The sequence below is a fragment of the Paralichthys olivaceus genome, chromosome 17 (genome assembly GCF_024713975.1).
Source record: "Paralichthys olivaceus isolate ysfri-2021 chromosome 17, ASM2471397v2, whole genome shotgun sequence".
NCBI classification, from domain to species: Eukaryota; Metazoa; Chordata; class Actinopteri; order Pleuronectiformes; family Paralichthyidae; genus Paralichthys; species Paralichthys olivaceus.
The window spans coordinates 3,666,138-3,687,484 of record NC_091109.1 but is presented as its reverse complement, the minus strand read 5'-3'; the positions used below and the strand labels follow the sequence as shown (position 1 = coordinate 3,687,484).

The 21,347-nt window shown below is 42.3% G+C and overlaps 1 protein-coding gene across 2 annotated transcripts in view; it reads left to right on the top strand.

Annotated features, from left to right (window-relative positions):
* Positions 1 to 532: 532 nt before the first annotated feature.
* Positions 533 to 21,347, top strand: part of map3k22 (mitogen-activated protein kinase kinase kinase 22) — a 37,916-nt gene continuing 17,101 nt past the window's right edge. The window contains exons 1-5 of one of the 2 annotated variants that reach the window (XM_069512065.1): positions 533 to 901; positions 9,384 to 9,467; positions 10,380 to 10,424; positions 17,455 to 17,558; positions 19,003 to 19,040. In XM_069512065.1, the coding sequence (XP_069368166.1) occupies positions 9,449 to 9,467; positions 10,380 to 10,424; positions 17,455 to 17,558; positions 19,003 to 19,040 (206 nt within the window). In that variant the 5' untranslated portion in view covers positions 533 to 901; positions 9,384 to 9,448. The remainder of the gene's footprint in view (positions 902 to 9,383; positions 9,468 to 10,379; positions 10,425 to 17,454; positions 17,559 to 19,002; positions 19,041 to 21,347) is intronic. The other variant, XM_020087297.2, reaches the window with a different exon arrangement.

Below are 21,347 nucleotides of genomic sequence, written 5' to 3'. Positions count from 1 at the left end.
ATGTCTGTCAGCGCTGATACTGTCTCTGCACTCAACACATTCAGGCTTTAAGCAGAATAAACATTTGTAATGTTTTCTCAGGGAAATGCTTTTACTTTTAGCTCTTCATGGAACCATTCTGTGACTTTTTTCTGCAGGTTTCTATATTTGCATGTGTCCTCAAATTGAGGAAGTTGTTTTCTTAATTTGCACGTTTTTTCTATTTGCATCAATTTGCAGTGTGTTGAGTTCTCTCAGCCACTGTATGAATGTTTCTAAAAAATAAAAAAACCAAAAAGGCAAATTTTCTTATTGATTACTTTTCTAAAACTTTTCCAAAAATCTGTTGGTCATACAGGAATATATAAATGGATTATTAGAATTATTATTATTGTTATTATTCATCATCTTTCTCAATCCAGCTTGAATAAACGAGCTCACGTTGTTGCACTTGCCCCATGTGTCCACGCGGGGGCGGTGCACGCTCCGGTGTGGACGCCGCTGCCTTGGTAACGCGTCACTACTTCCTGGATCTCACGTTGCCGCTGACATCAGAGCAGCAGAACCAGCTCCTGTGTCAGTGTGAGAGGAGACGAGGCAGCGAGAGGAGGAAGAGGAAGAAGAAGAAACTTTCCTCTCAGACACATCCACCGTTCGCAGTTTGTTCTCCCGAGAAATAAACACGCAGCTGTGGATTAATTGCACCTCATGGAGGAGAAGCTTTGATCCCTTGATGTCAGGTTGTGTTTGTAAATCCTGCGCTTCAGTTTCCGGATAAACCAGCACAGTGTTGTTTGGGGAAGATTTTTTTTTTTTTTTTCTTGCTCTGCATCTGCTGGGATTTTTTTCCTCTTTCTGCCTGTTTCCTCTGTGACAAACAAACATTGCAGCCACAACAACATGGAGTCACACAGATAACAAGGTAAAAAAACAAAAACATGTCTGTTTTTTATTTCTTCATTTGTTTAGTGCCAACTCTATTTCCTGATTGAAATTCCAGGACATTAAAGTGCACGTGCATCTATTATTGCTTCACTAATATGTAGTTTAAATTGTTGTTTTGTTGTTGTGTGTATACTCTGACTGGAGAAGAGTTCTTACAAGTGGAAAGTTGGTCCAAATAGATTTTCTTCATAACAAAAAATGGACTCATAATAGACCTATACACACATAACCGCCTGTTTTAGTCTTCAGGAGATACAGAGATTCTCTTTATAGATCTTTATTTTGTTGCTAGAATAAAGGTTTGCAAAGGGGTCCTAAGTGGTTACGATACGATAAAATAATATAAGATGAGATTAGTCCCTCATCAGGGCTGTTTACCATGTTACGCCAGCAAAGCGTACAGAGGACATTTGTGAAAGTGATAAATACATGGGAAATGTCAAATAGAAATAATATAGACCAACAGAATAAACAGAAGATATATTTTGTAGCAGGATTACAGACGTGAAGTATCTCAAGTGAAGAAAAAAAAAATCAAGTCAAGTTAAACTATTTCCACTGCAAAAGTCTCCTTTCAGTGGGAAATGGTTTAAATTGCTCATCTGGAGGTGTGAGGATTGATTTCTGGAAAGTCACTGTCATCCTGCTCCTGTGGACTCATTCATCCTCCCTGTGCTGTTTTCTCTCTCTCTGCTGTCAGTCCTCCAGACGTCTGTGATTCACTGTGGTCACCTAAAGCAGCGTTCTCCCTAGAACGGAACGATCCCCATCAGCTTGTGTCCTGAAAAGTCCCTCTCGTTGTTTTTTCTGCTCCCTGTCCGTCTCCATCCGAGTCCACGTTAACGGCCTTCATGGTGTAGAAGTGATGAGGATGTTTGTGAGCTTCATCAGTCGCTCAGCACATATTCCACCGTGATGGCACACCTCTGAGACCGTGCCGCCAAATTAGATTTTAATGAGACCATCCTGTTCATCAATTCGAATCAATATGAACGGCACTCGCAGGAGTCTGAGCAGCCGACTGACGGATGAGTTTATCAGCACGTTGGCACGGCCCCGGGGACTCTGAAATAGCCCTAAAGTGAGAATCAAACTGTCAAGTGGAAACCGCCCACAGATACGGTTGGTTTGCCGCAAGCAAAACAGTCCATTTGACTGATAACGGGACTGGATCCCACTGTAGAAATGGCAGCCAGAGACAGAAGCAATGGCTTACTAATTGTGTTTTAATGGGACTAATAAAAAAAAGGTTTCTTGCATGAGTTTCTGTTTGATAGGTCACCTAAGTGCGAGGTCTATGCTGTTTGATAACAAAGGTTTTGGACTGAACTGATTCACAGCCTGTGTTGACATTTCTTGAAAAGGCTGTTTGACAGCGATTCATGTGCCGTAGAGTTTGCTCATGCGAGTCATAATCATACATTAACTCTCCTTAAACATCCCGCTGTTGACTTAACGCTGTTAGCCCTCTCGAGTGTCCTCATCAGAAAGAACGCGACCCTCTTCTCCCTCACGCTGCATTCTCAGCGAGGAGTGTGAAGTGTGATGCTATCTTTGCTGACTTCACAGAAGCCTGACCAATTGCCAGACGCCCACTGACAGGGCTGGGGGTTAAAGGTCACTGTGACTCATAGACAGACTCATTATCTTTCCTCAAAGCCATGTTTTAGATGTTGCTTGGTTACAGTGAAAACAAAATAAATCTGTCTTTAAGTGTGAGAAGGGTCACACTTTCTTAAGCAGCATGACAGTATTTTTAAATGCTGAAAGAGATACTATTGATTGCATTTTGGGTGCTGTGGGGAATTTAAGTTTTAGTGTACTTGTATCTGTACTGTATCTAACTCTCTGCTGCTTTTGATTTTGATCAAAAGAAAGACTTGATTGCTAAAGTACCCCTCTTAATTAAGCAGCTTTGTCTATCACTGTAGACATTATTTTCTACAATGATAAAACAAACTTCCACCCATTGATCCATCCATTAACACTTATACTTTGAGGGTTGCAGGGGAACTGGAGCCAATCCAAGCTATCATTGGGACAAACATGTTTTAAAAATGTATTAATGATCAAAGATAATACAATATTGCTCTTAGACCACCGTCATTTCCTCCAGCCTTCCTGGGTCGAATTTATTTTGCCGGATGTAATAAATAAAGTCCCACTCTTGTCAAAATCAAAGTATTACAAGTAATCTTCTTTAGTCCTCTGCAATGCTGTTGTGTTGAGGTGTGGTGATAGCCAGAGCCCGGGACAAAAGCTTTTATGGGCTGTAGTTTGCTACAGTTTGCAGGAGCGCAGTGGGATCCACACAATAATGGAAGATAATTGGGAACGACCCCCCTGACTGTTCTTAAAGCCGCCTGTCTGACCAAACTGGGCAGGGAAGAGCTGGTGGGAAGCAAAAGTGAGGTATCCATCGTAACAGAGTTTCAGAGGAGCTCTACAGTGATGGAAGAACCAGTGAAAAGACAAATATCAGCACTCCATCCAACAAGCGGGCCTGTAGGATTGGCTCGAGAGACTTTGGTTAAAGACTTGACAAAGCCCCTCAAACATTGCCAGATCACACAGATCCCTCTGAGCATAGGAAAACTATTCTCATTGGCTAAATTGCCAAACACTTTATTTGACTGAGGCCACCGCGATTACACCAAATCTATAGCAAAGCAAGGTGGTTGCAGCAACATGCAGACAGGTCAGGAATCAGAGAAAAACAAACAAAAGACTGATACGCAACTTCAGAGTTGGACGGGGATCCACCTCTCAGTCATAGAAATTGCTGCAGTGGCTTGAAGATGCCTCTCTGATTGTGTTTGAGTGGCCCAGTCAAACCCAATACTTCCTCAACAGTGTGACAGAGCTTGAGCTCATGTGCAGGGAATTAAGTTTGGCAGTGCGCAAACACAGGTGTGCCAAGATGGCAGTGGCACACCCAAGATGACGCAAAGCACTTAACCGCTGACGATGTTGCTTCTGTGTGGTGCTGAATTAATGACTGGGAATAAAAAATTCAGCTTTTTGTTTTTCAGTTTTGTCATAAAGTAGAAAATACAACTTTCGTTAAGTAAAATTAAGCCTACAGAAGAACATATGAGTAAGTGAAAGGAGCCTGATTCGTCTATGAGTGGCTGTTCTTTATGTGTCCAGTCAGGTCCAACCCACCCCCCCCTTCCTCCTCCTCTCCAGAAACCAGACGGAAGTTGCCCTGATTGAGCTTTGTCTGCACGGCTTGTCTGACTGTGAGGACAATGCCTCCAGCAGCAGCAGCAACGGCAGCAGAGCCAGAGGCTGCAAGGACAGCCGGATAGACAACACACTGCAGACAGACTAGGTCATACAATAACACTGAGGACAAGTTTGTGTACATAAAATACCACAACTGGTCAGACATCTTTGTTTTCAATGTCTCCCTGAGCACATGTCCTCAAATATGAATATGTGAATGAAATATCTATGCCTGTGTAGTTGAGAATGAAATTGATAGGTTTGACTTTTGGCATCAAGTCATAAAATAACTTCAAGATATTTCATTATCATGCTCGCTCAGCCTTGGAGAGCAGAGACTCTCGGTGGATAAACGGCTCGGTGGTGAAGCACAAATACTTTCTTGCCTCTTCCTGAACCACAGCTGTTTGACATTCTGCCTCGTGAAATTGGTCGAAGTCTATGAGCTGTCTCCGCATGGCTGCATTTGGGTGGAGGAACACAATGAATGAATGTGCTTGTAATGGCGTGTCACCGCATAATGGAAAAGACAGCTTACTCCACAGATTTTGCTGAGATTCCTCTCGAGGGGAGAATACAGTCCTGGTGATCCAAGGAGTGGATGTATCGTGGACGTCAGGAGAGTCACTCCTTCATTTGGCTATTTTTAGCAGGTGTTGTGTGCTTGATGATAATGGCAGAGATCTTTTCGATTTATCTCTGAGCTAATAGAGCTATCACTTTCTCTGAGGAGGATCCTCTTACACTGGAGTTTTATGGGTACCAGTCGATTGAGTTAACATCCAGCTCCACTCTTCACATGCCCCTTTCGGTCCTGATTAGACCAACTACTCTCTCCGCTTACTACGTCTGTCTCCTTGGAATTTCATTGGAAGAGACCAGTGCTTACGCTCATAAAAATTAGTCAGTGAAGTCATTTATCCAGCAAAAATACCAAAAGTTGACTGGTTCAAGATCCATAAATTTGATGATCTGTCTAATATACAATTTTAAACCAAATATATATTTTTGTATGTACCCAGCCTGACTTGTTCAGTTTCGATTGATCCCAAAGGTATCGTTTTAGGGATCCACACACTAAATGAGATGCATCATCTGGGAAGAATGAATTTGAAGACAATTTTGAGCTGCTATCAGTGCTCAGTTCTTGTTCGGTTTGATCGACAAAACAGGTTATTTCAAGAAATAACATATTATGGGAAATTTCTCATTGACATTTAGTGACTGAATCAGAAATCACATAAAGCTACAAAGAAATCAAACTTCTTTGAATAAGTGGCAACTCTCGAGCAGTAGAAGCAAAATGTAAAATGTATAAATAATGGCGTTATATCAAAAGGAGAAATTCCTTATTTGAAATAAAACATAGATTTAGTACTGGATGACGGGAAGAATCCTCTTCATGTGTTGTAGGAATCATTAATCCTTGTGTCCCACTGAGGAGCCTGGGTCTCTTCTCCTGTGATATAAAGCATGGGGAGCCAATGTTATTATAAATGAGTGCTGTAGTCCCACATGGAGTGACGTACTCCCGCCCACACACACTCTTATCGCCACCCACAAATCTTCATGCATCTCCCTGCATTGAAATCTCTCGGCATGGTTCGTGTGCAGGACACAAGGTATTGTCTTACTTCCCAGAATCAGCCTGTGTAACCCTTCTGACTCATGTGGGACCAACGTGAAGTCTTGGCGAGCGTTCAACGGACAGGACACCCCCGTCACTGACCTTTTAAAAAGAGCAAGTCACCTACATATTCGTGGTTCACTAATCACCCTTCACTTCCTGCACATATTGTAATTCAGACAGGCCACCGGTTATTGTGTCTAGCTCGCTGTCCCTTTGTGATGTCAGGCCTCTGATGCGTTATATGTGATCTCATTAATGCTGCAGATTTCTTCTGTTCATTTTCATCATACACAGATACAGCAGTTATATTCATGTAAGCAGTGAATACTAGTGAAACACCTTTTTCTAGTGTATTGGCTTCCATAACTTTCATACGTAGCAGTTGTTCTCATAGAAAGTAGATAAAGATCGACATCATGGTGGCTCCCTGAGTGTCAAGCCAAAGAGGTTTGAGTCATGATCGCTTGACCATGTATCGGTGCGACCTCGACAGTTGTGGTCCACTACATGTGACCTTTTTCGCATTCACATAGTCATCTTATCCACCGTTAACATAAACTTGAATGGATAAATGAGTAAACCTTCCTACAATATGTCGTCCATCTTCCAGTCTATGCTTGTCCTGAAAGAAAATCTCTAACCTTGTGGCCTGTGAGGGACTAAGGTGCTCTGATCCATGGCCTTCATCGCCACAGTGCCTGACTCCATTGATCAAACACAGCTGTCTTGTCCCCTCCACCCAACGTTCAATGTGATTGTCTTTTTTTGGCATTCATCTGGTTTTACTGACAAGCTGTCGTGGAGAATGGAAATCCAGTGAGCTCAACAGGCATATTGTAAATTTTAGACGTTGACCTTTGATATGATTTCTTTGGGACTCCACAAGAGTGATGTCAGACATGAGGTCATACTGCTCAGGCCACCAGGCAGCTGCAGAGTAGGCCCTCCACTTCTTCAGCCTGAGGAGGGGGGGAGTTCCCTCTGAGACTCTCAGCCACACTGTTTACTTGGTAAGAAAGTGATGTAACAGAGCTGAAAGAGGATAGCTTATATGCATATACGTGCTTGCCTGCATCGTCTTGGCTGCTGTTCCTGTTCAGTCCTTCCAACAAAAATAAAATAGCTGTGTGTGGTTTGAGGAGCGGGACTCTGCTTTGTCTGGCTCAAACAATTCCCCACAAACCTCGTCTGAAATCTCATCCTCTGCTGTCCTCTTTTTAATTAACTTCCACTGGCATTTCAGCACAGTCCTCACACTGACAAAGGGAGAGGCCTCTGCCTGTGAAACATTGGCCATGAATGGTGATGTTATCCACATTTGACAGTGAAGTGCGTCAGCCTGTCTGAAGCACTTCTGGATGTGCACAGCCTTGTTGGTTTATCTTATGATTTACTCCACCAACGATTTAATGGGGAGACAGACAGTCTCCTCCTGGAGGACGCGTGGCAGCAGAGCAACAAGAGCGAGTGGCGATTAGCATTTGATCCTCAACAAGCGGGGCTGTCACATCACCCGCCTGCCAATACGTGTGTGGAGAATTGGGCCGGTGATCAGTGGGCACCACTCGCCCGGTATCACGCTGGGCAGAGGGGCGAAGCAGATGGGCCATCTGGCGACTCGCTGGCACGGGACAGGAGCTGCTCTGTTCCCGCGTGTGCTCATGTGCGCTCGTGTGTGCGTGGCGTCAACAGACCGGGCGACGCTGTGTTAGGAGACCACCTGTCCTGTAGCTGTTCCTCATCTCTTTCATGTGTGGTCAGCAGCACCATACGAGCACAGCCTGATATAGAGATTTACTTTGACATACCCACTTCCCTCTGGTATTCTCACACTGTGCTACCTCCTATTGATTGTATAAAACAGATCTGTATGTACTTGGCACATCGTAGTTCTCTACAGTTTTGTTGATGTGAGTATTCCTACAGTTACAGCTCAACGTGTAACAGATTTACCCTTTTTTCTCAGAAAGTGGCCACCACTTTGAAACTGTTTTTCTCTGGCTCCATATTTTATCTTTCCACTCCTTCAGTTGTTGTGATTGTGCCACTAACAGCAGTGTAATATGTGTTCCCATGTTCAAACACTGCTGGGACCCTGTGTCCCTGCCCCTCAGGCTACAAATTGCTCCAGTGGCCGTTTTTTTATTCTTTTCATGAAGAGTTTTCAAGCGAACACAAAGAGAAACTATTTGTGTTCGCTTGAATACTCTTTGTGTCTCTGCAGACGAGCTGGAGCGCTTGACTGTGCTGAATGTTGTGGGGTTACAGACACACTGTGGTACAGGCATTAAAAATAAGAAACGCAAAGACATGCAACATGGACACTGGAGATAACTGAGCAGAAAATAAATGTTAAAGTTTTAAGAAAATTGTCTGGGGAGTGTTGCCATTAAACTCTCTGGAGGCTCTTTAGTATCTCTCAAAAGAAGTGGTGTTGGAACTTGTTGATAGACAGGCAGACACAACGTCAAGACATTTATATTCTCTCACTTTTTGTCTCTCTATTAATTAATTTCAATCTTATCTTTTTTGGATATATTTGTCACTTCATTATATTTTTTCTTTATGCTTTGCATGCCTCATATGGATGCATCCTGCAACCCCCTGTATATTAGCATGTGTGTAACATTTGCATTTAGTGCTGTCGTATCTCAACTGCTTAAATGTATTAATCTTGTAAAGCTGTTTTTAGTTCACGGCAATCTGTGTGTGAAACTCAGATTTCTCAGCTGTAGAAACCTGTTGCTGGTGCTGGTTTTCTAAAACTTGATAACACAGCAGCAGTAGTGCAACAATTTCTCTAGTTCCTGTTCCCCTTTTGCCAAGCCTGCGTTTAAAAAAACAACTGTGTGTGTATTTGTGTAAATGTGTGTGTGTGTATGCGTATGTGCACCTGTGAGATATGTGCATGCTACAGGATGCAGCCGTCATTTTTTAGGCAAATCAACATTTTCATTGCGTAAACAATCATGGATCATGGAAAGTGTTTTTCTCTGTGAAACAGCTGCATTTTCTCTTCTGCTCCTTATGTACAATCATCAGTGGAACAAAAACAAACATCACATGTAGAAGTCTCTTCATATCCCTCCATTATGGGATGTGACAACCATTTTTCTGTTTGTGCTCACCAGTGTAATACATAAAGGCCTTGGCTTAGTTTTTGATGTGCTCATGGTCTTTAACTGCTGCACCATGGGAACTCATGGACATCAGGCAACTCCATTATCAAACACTGAGACTGCTGGCCTGTTGTTCTCTGAGTGGCAGAAACGAGACATCGTGCATTCACACGATTTAGATGGATTCAGTTACCAGCGTCGAAAGCGGTTCTTGGCTGTCATGTTGTTATTTGTCTGCCAGGAGTTAAAAAAAAGGATATGTTGACCTCAAGAGACCACCCTGGTTAAATAAAGATTAAATAAATAAAAGAAGCAGGGGCTCTGATGATGTGGGAAAAAAGCTTTGTGTTGAAACTGCCACCTGCGTCCTGTTTGGTCATTGTTTTTGTGCAATCGTAGAAATATTATGTGCATGAAGCTGAAGGAGTATGGCACCGTTTTTGGATATTGAAACCAATTTGTGTTTTTTTTCTCGCTCCCAGGGTGAAATCTTCGCTTGCAGAGAGAAGTTGAGCTCTGTGCTCGAGTTCAACAGGGCCACTTCCTGATGATGACAGTAAACATGGGTGAGTAGCATTCAAAAGCAAGTTGCTGTACAGTGCATACATAAAGAAAACATGTCCGATTACACACCTCACACTTCCTCTGGCAGGAACAGTACGAAGAAAAATAAAACAGGCACGATAGAGGATTTGTGTGAGGTGGCTGTTAACAGCTCCAGATGGCCCATGTTTTGGTTGGTTTATTTACATTGTTGTTTGTGGAAATGTTTTTCCTGATCCAAAACACACATGTACATGCACATATACTCTCTCCAACACTCAAGGTATATGAGTCCAGCATAGTGTGTTTGTTTATACTCACACCTACTAAGCCTGTGAGAACATATGTGAACTCCTACACAGTGAATATGCAAAAAAAAGTGTCTCATATGCTTTTTTTTGCCCCATGCACCACATTAGAATATGCCACATAACGAAGGGTTCTATGTTCCCCAGTTATGTTCCTCATCTCTCTAGTAAATAACAGTAACCTGAAGAGATGTACCCCAGCTCTGCAGTATTATATAATATACAGTATAAAATGACCTGGTCTGATGTCAAGTGGTATGATAGGCCTTCACTTGAGAGAATCTATCAGCCTTAGGGTTAGGATTTAGGCGTCAGGGTAATTGTTCCAGTAAGAAAAATTACTTAATTTTATTTGCAAAGGGTCCGATTTGACCTGAAGACATTAAGAGTTTAATGTTTGTTTAGAGATTATTTAACTTGGGAAAACAGGGCCCTAGGAATGTAGGGCCATGGGAACATGTATATACTCTCACCTGGAGGAGCTGTGTTTCAACCCAACGACCTTTGAAAACCATGCTCAAAAATATTGAGTCAGTATTTTATCCATTCTTCCCACAGCAAATCAATCACAAATGGTAATTTACTGTATTTTTGACTTCTTTCCACCGTAATGTCTTTTTCCCCCAGATGACGGTCTCCAAAATGGACCCGGACAACACAGGAACTCACAAGGTAAACCATAATTCTCTTCAGCGAAATACCACCATGGTGGAATGGAATAGATATTATTGTAAATTCTGCTTAATTGCTTTCTAACGTCTGTGCTAGTCACAATTAGCTTTGCTTAAAACGCTGTTGTACTGAATAAAATGATTCGCTTGTCAGTCAATAGCTTAATAGCCAAGTCTCGTGCTGCTTTCATACGGACCTTATGAGTTTGTGGTTACGATGTTGGAAGACGTGCACATGGTGTGCTTGACGTTCAAGTGGTTGTCACGAGAACACCACTGCTAGGCAACAACAACATGGACGCTATATGTTCCTGTCTAGAGAATACACAGAGGCCAGCAACTAAGCAAGCTAGCAGTCATGTAATGTAATGCAGGAAATGCAAAGGTATGATGACAGAGGGAAAAGATGAGGCCGTTGGGAATATCAACATTTCCTGCATTATGTTACATGCCTGCTAGCTTGCTAAATTGTTACCCCCTGTGGCCTCTAGATGCTGACAGTAATGTAAGGCAGGAAATGCAGAGGCAGAGCGGGAACAGATGAGGCTGTTGGGAATATCAACATTTTCCTTAGACATGTTACAAATTTACAAAGAGAAACTCCAACTGTGCGAACGTTTTCCGAAATGGTGTAGGCCGTAAAAGTTATTTTTTTGTTGTTTGATGGTAAGGTTATATATTGAAATTCTAATTATAGAAATTTCTTTTTTTTGTAGACATAGTCATATATTTTTTCACAGGTCCTATGAGTGCAACTTTGTCGGTATTGACTGAATTCTGGACTTAAAGAGCAAGGCTAGCTATCTTTCCCCCTGCCTCCTGTCTTTTTGCTCAGCTAAGCTAATTTCCTGCTGGCCTCAAATGTCACTGAAGTTTATAGATAAAGATATATAATTCTTAAAATGTTCAACCATTGCCCTTTTATTTAGCAGCACACACAAAGCCCTTTTATAGATCTTATTACATTTCAATGGTGGCAGACATTCCCCAATGAAAAGACTTGTGGCGTAGACCTTGTACAAACATTAATTGCACAACTACCTCACACACCCACAATACCTTGCGTTACAAGAGTTATTCTTAGTGAAAGATTAACTCCAGGGCTTTAAGCATTACACACATTACGTGTTAAATAAGCTGTATCGCAGTTTCGACAGTCATCAAGGTGTGTGAGAGTTCATCGTCCCTTGGTCAGGGAGCGTGTGTCTTAGCGTTAGTGTGTGTGTGTCGTGTGTCGGAGCTCGGCCCATGCTGCTGCTGCTGCAGAGTGAGGACACGTTTGGCTCCAGCTGCTAATCCTGCCGGATGCCTTTGCCATGATGTGTCTCTCGGCACCAGGAAATCCCCTCAATGTCTTCATTCAGGCAGCCTGCCTCACACACACACACACAAAATCACACCCACACACACACAAACTCACACACAGTCACTGGCCCTTACACACACTTTGTTAGCTTTCAAAACTTGCCTCATAAAGCCAGTGCTATTCTTTGAACGCTCTCGGGAGTGGAGCATGAGCCTGCATCTTTACATCCAAGCTCTTATAGGAGCTGTTCTGGTTGCTGAGATCTTGCAAACATCTGCTTGAGCCGTAGTTACAGCTACAGGAGAATAACTCTTGTTTATGTAAACCGTCTTAGACTGGCGTTCCTACTTCATTTCACAGACTGCCACTTTCACAGTTCTCAGCTTCAGCCTGAAGAAAAAAAAGAAATATGCGGAGTGATGATGCAATGCCCAAGCAATCAGCCCCCATTGTGAAATGTTGCTCGCTCAGTTTAGCTTCCTGGAATTCCCCTTTTTCTTATGCTAGTCACATATTACTCAAGACGCAACAAGAAGCACAGGAAATGAAGTGCAGGTATCTCATCTGATCCACGTAGCAGGAGAAAATATCAGCCATTCTGGGTCCCGCTGACCTGAGGTTCCCTAAGTTCCTGTCGTCGGTTTCTGAGGCTGCTCTTGGCAGCTACGTGCGGTTGGTGTGTGAGCTGGTTGCTTTCCACTGTGCTGGTGAGCTTGGCTGGCCTCAGCCTGGCAGCGGCTGCAGACCAGGCCTAAGTGATGTAATGACATCACTTTTAGGCTGCCATTACAACTAGCCCTGTGCAGCACCACGCATTTCTCACACTCTCACTGCCCCTTTCACCAGCCTGCCCTCCCACTCTTCCCTCTCTGCTGTTATCCATAGGTACAGCACAGGCCTCAAATACACTTACTGACTTCCATATATATACACACAGGGAACAGCCACTGTTTGTTTTGTATCCTTGACTGCGGGTGAACACTGGTAGCCTGGAGCTGTGAGCCCGTGGGGCCTGAACAGAAACAATACTTGTACCAGAGTCAGTGATGCTGAGGAATAAAGGTGGAGGACGTGCTGTGTTGTCTTCAGGTTTGATTGTTGTATTATTTTGTGCAGAATCATCCAACATATTGATCCGCCTTAAGGAAAAGTAGCATAAACTTTAATATTCCTTCAGATGAAGTTGATTAATCAGTAGTTGAAAGTGGAAAGCATACATTTGTGCAAGTGGTCTATAGAAGTAAAACTATAAAGTACTTAAAACATTGCATTTTTACTGTATTACATGTATCATACAGTACTTTTATGTTCTAGTATTGTAACATTGAAACACAGCTTAAATTTCTATCAACATAGAATATGATAATTATTAAATTATACATGTTATTTATAATGTTTTGTTATGGAAGCTATTAAAGTATGTCATTGTGGGCTCTCAATTTTTGGGCATTTCGTTGACTTACAGATCTATCAACAGATAAAATGACTGTGAAATATCTTCGCTTACTTTTCTCTGTCTTGTACTTTCAATGCAATAGTTGAGTGTTGATTATCTTCAGCACAGAGGGACTGTGGAGAAATGCTCTTCACCCTTGTGTCTGTTTTTTGACTGATTCAATCAAAAATCCATTAATATCCTGATGTGGAATAACTTGGTTAACCCAGCTCCACATTCACAACAGAGACAGTGACTCAGTTCCTTCCTGCTCGGAGAGGACCGGCCTGGTGAAACTGGTTAGTCACCCACCTCTGCTATCGTGTGGTTATAAACAACCATGTGTAGTTATAAACAAACTGACGGGGTGGAGAGAGTGCTGGGAAACTATACTTAAGTAGAGTAGTAAGTTACTTAAAAGAAAAATCTACTCAAGTGGAAGTAAAATATCTTAAAAATACTAAAATGACAAAGTTTGTCAAATGTACTTAAGTACACATTACATTACAGGGGAGGGATAATTTGTCATATGCTAATAATGATAACATACAATAAAACTATTAAACTTAAGAACATCTTTAGGGAAACAGGTTTACATGCAGGTGTATTTGAATTCCACTGTTGATTCTGCGATATGTGGTGTGTGATGCTGTTTAGCGATATTGTAATATACCGACTGCTGTTTCTGTTTTTATATATTAGATTTTAATGGTGTGTACAAAGTAATACAAATACCTGGAAACTACATCAAGTGTCCGTAAACTTAATGTAGTAATATTGAGCCACATAAATCCAGTAGCCTGCCACTCCTTAAATGATTAACAGCAGAATAAAGCGACAGTAAAGGCAAAGATGACAATAAGCGCTACAGTAGCATCCAACAACAAAAGGCTATGTTGCCAGGCAATGCAGGCGTTGTCGATGCCACCCTCTGTACAATGAGTTCGGTCAATCAGTCATTTGTTGTAATCACCTGTCTGAACATCACAATCAGGGTGTTTGGCTTCACATTGTGCACTAGATTCAAGTCCTCTGCTCATTTATTCTCATTTACAAAAATATAACCAGCCCCTTCTTGTCTCCTGTGAGTTTCAAACACTGAGCTGAGTGAGCTCTGCACACACAGCAGGGATTAAAGAAAACAGCAGGAAGGTGGTGCACACCTCCCTGAGTGTAAGAGTGAACTTACGAGGCAATAAATCAGTGATTAATTCATGTAGATGCAACCTTTAAAAAAGAAAAAAAATTAAAACTATACCGTGATAATGCTAATTCTAACCACAGCTGCATGACCCCATCCTTAATTTTATTGCATTTACTTACAGCCCCGGTGAGAACACTCCCTTTACAGCCTGTGGCCCTCAGTCAGTGAATGTAAACATGTAGAAGATGTATGTAAATATTACATTAACACATTAATAACCATTAGAGCAGGTCTGCAGATCATGAGCTTAAAGCGACTCATCCTAGCAACAACAGACCACGATGCTCCAGATTTATCAACAGAGTCTTTACTGTTTTCTTTTGATTTTGTCAGTTTCTAACTCGGTTGATCATCAAGTTCAAAGTGAAATATTTGAGTTTAAAAAATACTAGAGAGAAATTGAGGATTTTTGAAGTACACAGAAACATATTTGTAATGTATCAAGAGTAAATGTAAGTTTTACCCCTTAAGGAACCTATTAATCAGGCACATTCATACAGCATGTCCAGAAATATATATCGTTTACTCTGGTTATACTACATTTCCTGTTCCTTTAGTGCTTTAAAACCATCCGATATCCATTCATTTCGAACATCGTCCCGCTCTGTTTTAATTATTTGCACTGTGGGCAGAGTTTTTGTGGGTGTAACTTTTCTTATCGTTCTGCCTTATTTAGCTTCCCTGTACAGGGAGGGAGTTTGCAGGTCACTGGAGAGGAGAGTTACGTCATCCCTCATCTCAGTACTGCTGCTATATTGGGTTTTTCAAACAAGACGTGCACCTCTGTGGCCAGCTGCTGCCGGTGGTTCCACCTCAGTTTATGTTCACTGACTGGGCCAGAGTGAAAGTCTGTGGTCGCCCAGAGAGCTGGTAGAGACAAATGTTTTTGAGGCAAAAACATTAAGTTGTAAAAGGTGAAGTCAGGAGAAATTTCCAAGTGAAACTGGATTTAAACGTTTGTTAGAAGTTAAAAACTTTGTGGTGTCTTGTAGATAGTTTTGGTTTTGTATTTGTCCATATTCTGATTGATAACTTGTAATCTGTGTTATTTATATATTACACTGATCAGGTTTTAGCCCGATCCACAATTAATGTACGTGTTTGCCTCCTCTTTTTCATCCTGAGATATTTGTATTTTATTAGTTATTTTCCTTCTTGTGTCCATCACGTATTAAAAACAGCAACTTTAACACATCCCCTTGTTTGCTGTGAATTGTCCACACATTTTCTTGCTGTATTCCCACATGGGCTCACTCTGACATTTTACTGGGGGGCTGGCAAGAAAAGTTCTGGAAAATGTCCAGAGCAACTTAATAGGGCATTTGCGCTCTCACGTTCAGCCCCTCTGGAAAATTTAAATTGAAAGCAGCTTTACGTTCACTCAGTCAAGGCAAGTAGTTTTTAGTGCCATAGAAAACTCTAACCTCATGTTACCTCGCATAAAAACCCATTGAATACCAGTACCTGTGGTCCAGGTTTTGAGATTGAGGAAAATACTGCTAATGGATCCGGAACTAAAATTAATTTAAAGCGGTGCTTCGAAATCGAGTGTGTAAATTGATGTGTGCGCTCAGTGACCCGTGGGTGAACCCAACGAACTGGCCCACTGTCGGCAAACAGCTGGCCACGAGAGCCGAGCAGCGCAAGATCAACAAGATCAAATGGCATCTCAGACCCCATCTGCTCCCTTCACCACATACACACTCCCATATGAACAACATTCCCTTTGCTTACACAGATTCTTGTTACCTATAGAAGAATGTGGTCTTTCCTGCAGGTGCTGTTTGGGTTACATGCAAACCTGGCCTGAACACAAATGTGTGCATGTACACATGCATTTGTGTGTGTGTGTGTACTTGAACAGTTATCTGTGAGGATCATTATGAGCCTAGATCTTACGCAGTGATGATATTTTGGGAAAGTGAGGACATTTGTGGTCTTTGCTTTCTGTTCCTGTTTTGTTGAAGAGTTAAGACGTCAGGGTTAGAATGAGGTTGAAGTTAAGGTTAGGATAAGCATTTGGCATTTAGTTGTGATGGTTAGTGTGTGTGTGTGTGTGCGTGTGTGTTTAATAAATGCACTCTGAGCTCATCTGAGAGGCAGGCGGGAGCTGAGGTCAAAGACCTCTTCTTTATATTGTAATCACCACACTCAGATAATTGCTTCTATTATATTCTCTTCATATGATAATGTCTGACACGCTCATCTGCACGATTTTTTTACTCTCTTTACCTTTTTACTCATGAGAGTGTGTGTTATTGTGTTTGTGCATGTGTGTGTGGCGCAAAGTGTGAAGTGAGAGATGGAAAATCATTCACATGCCGAGGAAGGTTTTAATCAAAGTTACGGACCTGCCGATTTTTCTCTCTGTCAGGAGTGAATTCTGGATTTCAACACACTTGACATTTCTCCATTGAAGTCAAAAATTGCTGCTCATGTCGAAACCGACTTCCGTTTTCATTCGTAGCTTGTGGGTGCTAAACAAAAGAAAAGATCAGTCTCTGTCTTATTACAGGAGACCACTTTTCAACTATAGAAGAATGTTTCTGTAATCTCTGCAAATGTGAAGTGCTTGATTTCTGAGCTGCAGGCTACATACTCTCAACCACATTTCCCCCTGCGACACGCTCATAGACACGCATCCTGCATTATTAAACACCTTTGCTCTCTCAGCTTCTGTGCGAAGAGTTTGAGCGAAACCCACATTGTTTGGTGGATTTATCTGCAACACCAGAATTCCTCACCTCACTCACGCTGTGATAACAATCTGTAAAGACAGAGATTTGACTTCTGCAGATGTTGCACTGAGAAAACATGTCTTCTGTTTTCACAGAGGGAACATTGTTGTTGTTATGTAAAAGATAAATCACTGGATTCTTCCATTAGTGGAAAGTGCTCATGGCATCAGGACAGGAAGCAACAGACCAGGTGTTGCCTCAGTGCCTGATCTCTGCCAACTCCACTTCCAGTACAATCCACTTGACAATGATGAAATCCGACTTTTACACTATTACTCTTAAAGTCAACAACATAGGTAGTCATACAGCTTTTGGCTCAACGATATCTTGTGTGTCTTCTGTCTTTAGATGATGAAGAGGCGTTAAACTCCATCATGAAGGACCTGGCAGCCCTGGGCCGCTGCTACACCCAGCACAACAAGCCCAAGAACAGAACCTTACTCTACAAACAGGTACACTTGACGACCAGATCTCTGTCACCTTTGTTTAACGTAAACACTTACAGGGGTGTAGATATGTGTTTGACAATTCATTTAAAGCATGAAATGACTGTATATAAAGATTGACAACATAACTACTCCCAAAAAGTGAAGCCAAAGCGTCTTGATCACCCCCCGGTGGCTGGCTGCAGTACAAGTTATAAACCCTGCCTCCCATGTTAATGGATGGGAGACGGACTAAATTTTCCTGATGCTCAACATCGAGACGTTTGCATTCAGCGTAGTTTAGCTTCTTTTCTGGATGGTGGGAGGAAGTGGAGACATGTCGTCCATCTTTATTTACAGACGATGCTTTAAATTGGTCACGCACTTTGTAAACTAATATAACCTTTACTGTCAGTCTGGGTTTACACATAAAACCTCAGCCTTTCTTTCGATTTTTTTTCTGCCCGGCTGCCAGTTTGCTGGATGTCAAAGTGAAGTGAAGGTTGTGCTGTAGTTTTGGAGAGATGGCAACTGACAGCAGCTTATTCTGGGTTTAATTCAAACATGTTACAGGCACTAATGTGACAGTGACATATTCACCATCATTCAGAATGATTTAATATGCTGAAAAAGAGTACTGACAGATCCACAGTATTTTAAATTTTAAAGATTGATGCTTTAAAGTCAACTTTGAAACATTGGTATCGGGTAGTTTTATGTATATATGTTTATGTATTTGGAAAAATAACATTTGCATTCATAAAATTGTAGTTGGCAGAAATGTTTTATGTCCATTGCATCTTAAATGCCCACAGTGGAGCCGTGTAGAAACTGTTGAAAATAATAAACAGGCACATTTCGAACGGCTTATCATTTTCCCTTGTGTTTTTTTTTTTGCAGTAAAAACTGCAGGGCCGCCAGTATTTAATTCCTCTCAATCACCTTGTGTCTCTTTCTGAAGTCGTTTACTCGTTCGTTTGTTCCCACTCTCTGGAATGATAATTGCCAAATCCTCTTAAAGCACCAATGTTTATGATGAGACGTAAACAAACAGCGAGGAGCAGAGCGCGTTTCCGCCGCTGTCCTCTGCGAGTTCGCTTCTTTTTTACCCAATATCCTGCACTGATATGATGTCAGTGCAGGTTTATCACCATGACCTCATGCAGACTTGCAGGCTCCTCCAGATTCCTGCTCCCTTGGGTAATGCCATTATAAATAGAAAACTTAGACTGTGTTATGCCATCCTTGGAGTCAAGTTGAGGGATAATGTGGCCTTTGTGTTGCAGAAAAAAATTCTGCAACAGCAAAACAACTTGTACAGTGTTATTATGGTGCTTTTTTGACACTAAAATTCTTTGTCTAGCTTATCGCCTTTATTTCTGTAGCAGCCCAAATCCCACATACAACCATGAATCACTTTTAACTTTCCACTTCCATAACTACCCTCTGTTGTTATTTTTCCTTTCAACAGGATTTAAGAGTCAAGCTGGAGCATGAGAGAGAAAAACGGTATGTTGGAACCTCCGTATTGTTTTTTCTCCTCCTCTGTCCAAGTCTTAACTCCTCAGTTCGGATCCTTTTTGTTATGCTTTGCCATGCCTGGGATTTTGTGTCTAAGGGAAATCACAGTTACATGCCAGAGTAGCATAAAGAGAGAGGGAAAATTCCTGCTCTGACATTTAGCCGAGGCCTTGTGTTTCAGACTCGGACGGGCCGTTTGAGAGGGAGGGAGGGAGGGAGGGAGGGAGGGAGGGAGGGAGGGAGGAAGAGGGCCTGAGAGAGGGAGTGAGCAGAAAGACGAGAGGGAGTGCCAAGTGTTTCAGTTCAGTGTCCAGTCTTCCAGGCACACCCCAAATTAATTCTTCATCGTCTGTTTTCTTGCTTTCCCGCTGTCCTCCACATCCTTCACCCAGCAGCCATCTGTTCAGCTTTAGAGGCAAAGCATGGTTACGCTAACTCTGTCTGGAGACACTCTTACGAGCTGTGTTTTCACTAAGGTGCCTTACAGTTTGTTTACCGCGCTGGAGGACTTTGAAAGTCAAGCGCCCGCGTAAAACATCTTTTCAATGGGAGACACTTTGTTTAGTACTAAGATTAATCTTGTCTACATAAGGATACTAGCTTCATCGTTCCATGTATGGATGCTCAATGATGTTCTGGTCCCCGTCTGAGTTTAAGGTTTGCATCCTGGGAGAGTTCACGTGCAGACATCATCCCCATGAAACCCCTCAGAAAGAATAAACTCCAAACAAATCCTTAGGGGGGAAATAACAAACGCAGAGTTTACTGTTACAGTGGAAAAACACCAGAGGGAGAGTGACCAGAAACTATAACAAATGATTTGATTCATCACGAGAGGAACGGGCATTGGTTCAGTGAGGCTGTGATCGGGAAACAACAGGCTCGTAAGAGTGAGAACGAGAAAGGAAACGACATGCTCCTCCAGCAGAATGCAGCTTCACACTGGGCCTCGCCAATTTTTCACAGCCTTAATTGGCTACTGCTGAGGAAGAGACAAGTTTTTCATGTTCCTGTCTCTCTGCATTTCTGCCTCCCTCTGTTTCTCTGTGTCAGTCTTCTTCTCCTTCTCACGCTCTCCCCGCACACTGCACTGCTCTCTTGGAACTGGCAGACAACAGCTCGCTCCGAAAGACGCCATTCATAAATAATAATACTTTTTTATTCACTGTGAATTCCCACTGTCTCTCTTCCCTGCTCCTCTCTTGGCTTAGGCTTGTTTGATTTTGGTAATAACTCAGATCACACTGTAATGTTAGCCTGACTTATTTATTATAATAAATTGTAATGATATGTTTATGTTGACAGTGGACTATAAGCACTTTGGGAGTGTGAGAAGTGTCACTTGTAGTGGACACGTCTTCACATCATGCCACTGTACAAAAACGAAGTCAAAATGCGTTTGCGCAGTAGTGATCTTAGTGTGGAGGTTCCACCGATACTCATGTTCAACCAATCGAGAGTCTCAGCTGTCAATCATGACAGTTCTCCACATTTATTATCAAATAACTAATTAAAAACCAAATTTTCTAGAAACACTTATTCGTATATCAATGTGACCTAAAATCACGGAAAACATGAGAAAAGTTTATTTAACATGTACTTTTTAGTTTGTGTCCCATCTGCTAACATGGAGGAGGTGGGGTTTGTAGAATATGTGGTGACCAGGCACCAGGGGGGTGCAAAATGATTTGGCTTCACTTAGGGGCTATCATGTCATCCATCTTCATTTACAGTATCGTTGACTTGCGTGTTTTATCGAAGCAGCGTCCACAGCACTCGAGGCATTAGGAGTCCCTGAGTCAGGATAACCGTGATGTCCGTTCACAATGGAATCAAATTGGACGGCCTCTCTTTTCATTGGCAAGAGCTGAAGGTCTGGGGCAGGAAATACGAGCTGTGTCTCTCTCTTCCCCTGGCTCTGCCTCGGGGTCTCCTGCCAGAGAGTGAAGGAACGTAGCCAGACCTCTTTTTTTTCTGTGTGTATATAATTGTGATTGTGTTCACGAGAGAAAGGGAGCGTGTGCTGGGACGTGCAAGAGCATTTTACTCTGCAAATCTTCCTGTGACTGAGTGTGAGTCCAACTGCATGCACGGAGGAAGGAAAGCCCTATCTTTTAGAGCAGCATCCTCATACCCCTCCTCCTCCACATCCCCCACAGCTCTTTATCAGACACATCATCGCCGAGTATAAACAGAGACGCAGAGCGTTTAGTTGTGCCGCTGCTCGCCTCTGATCTGCAGGCCTCCCTCTTCCCAGAATCCTCTCCTCAAATGAGGGAACCAATGAGCAGTCAT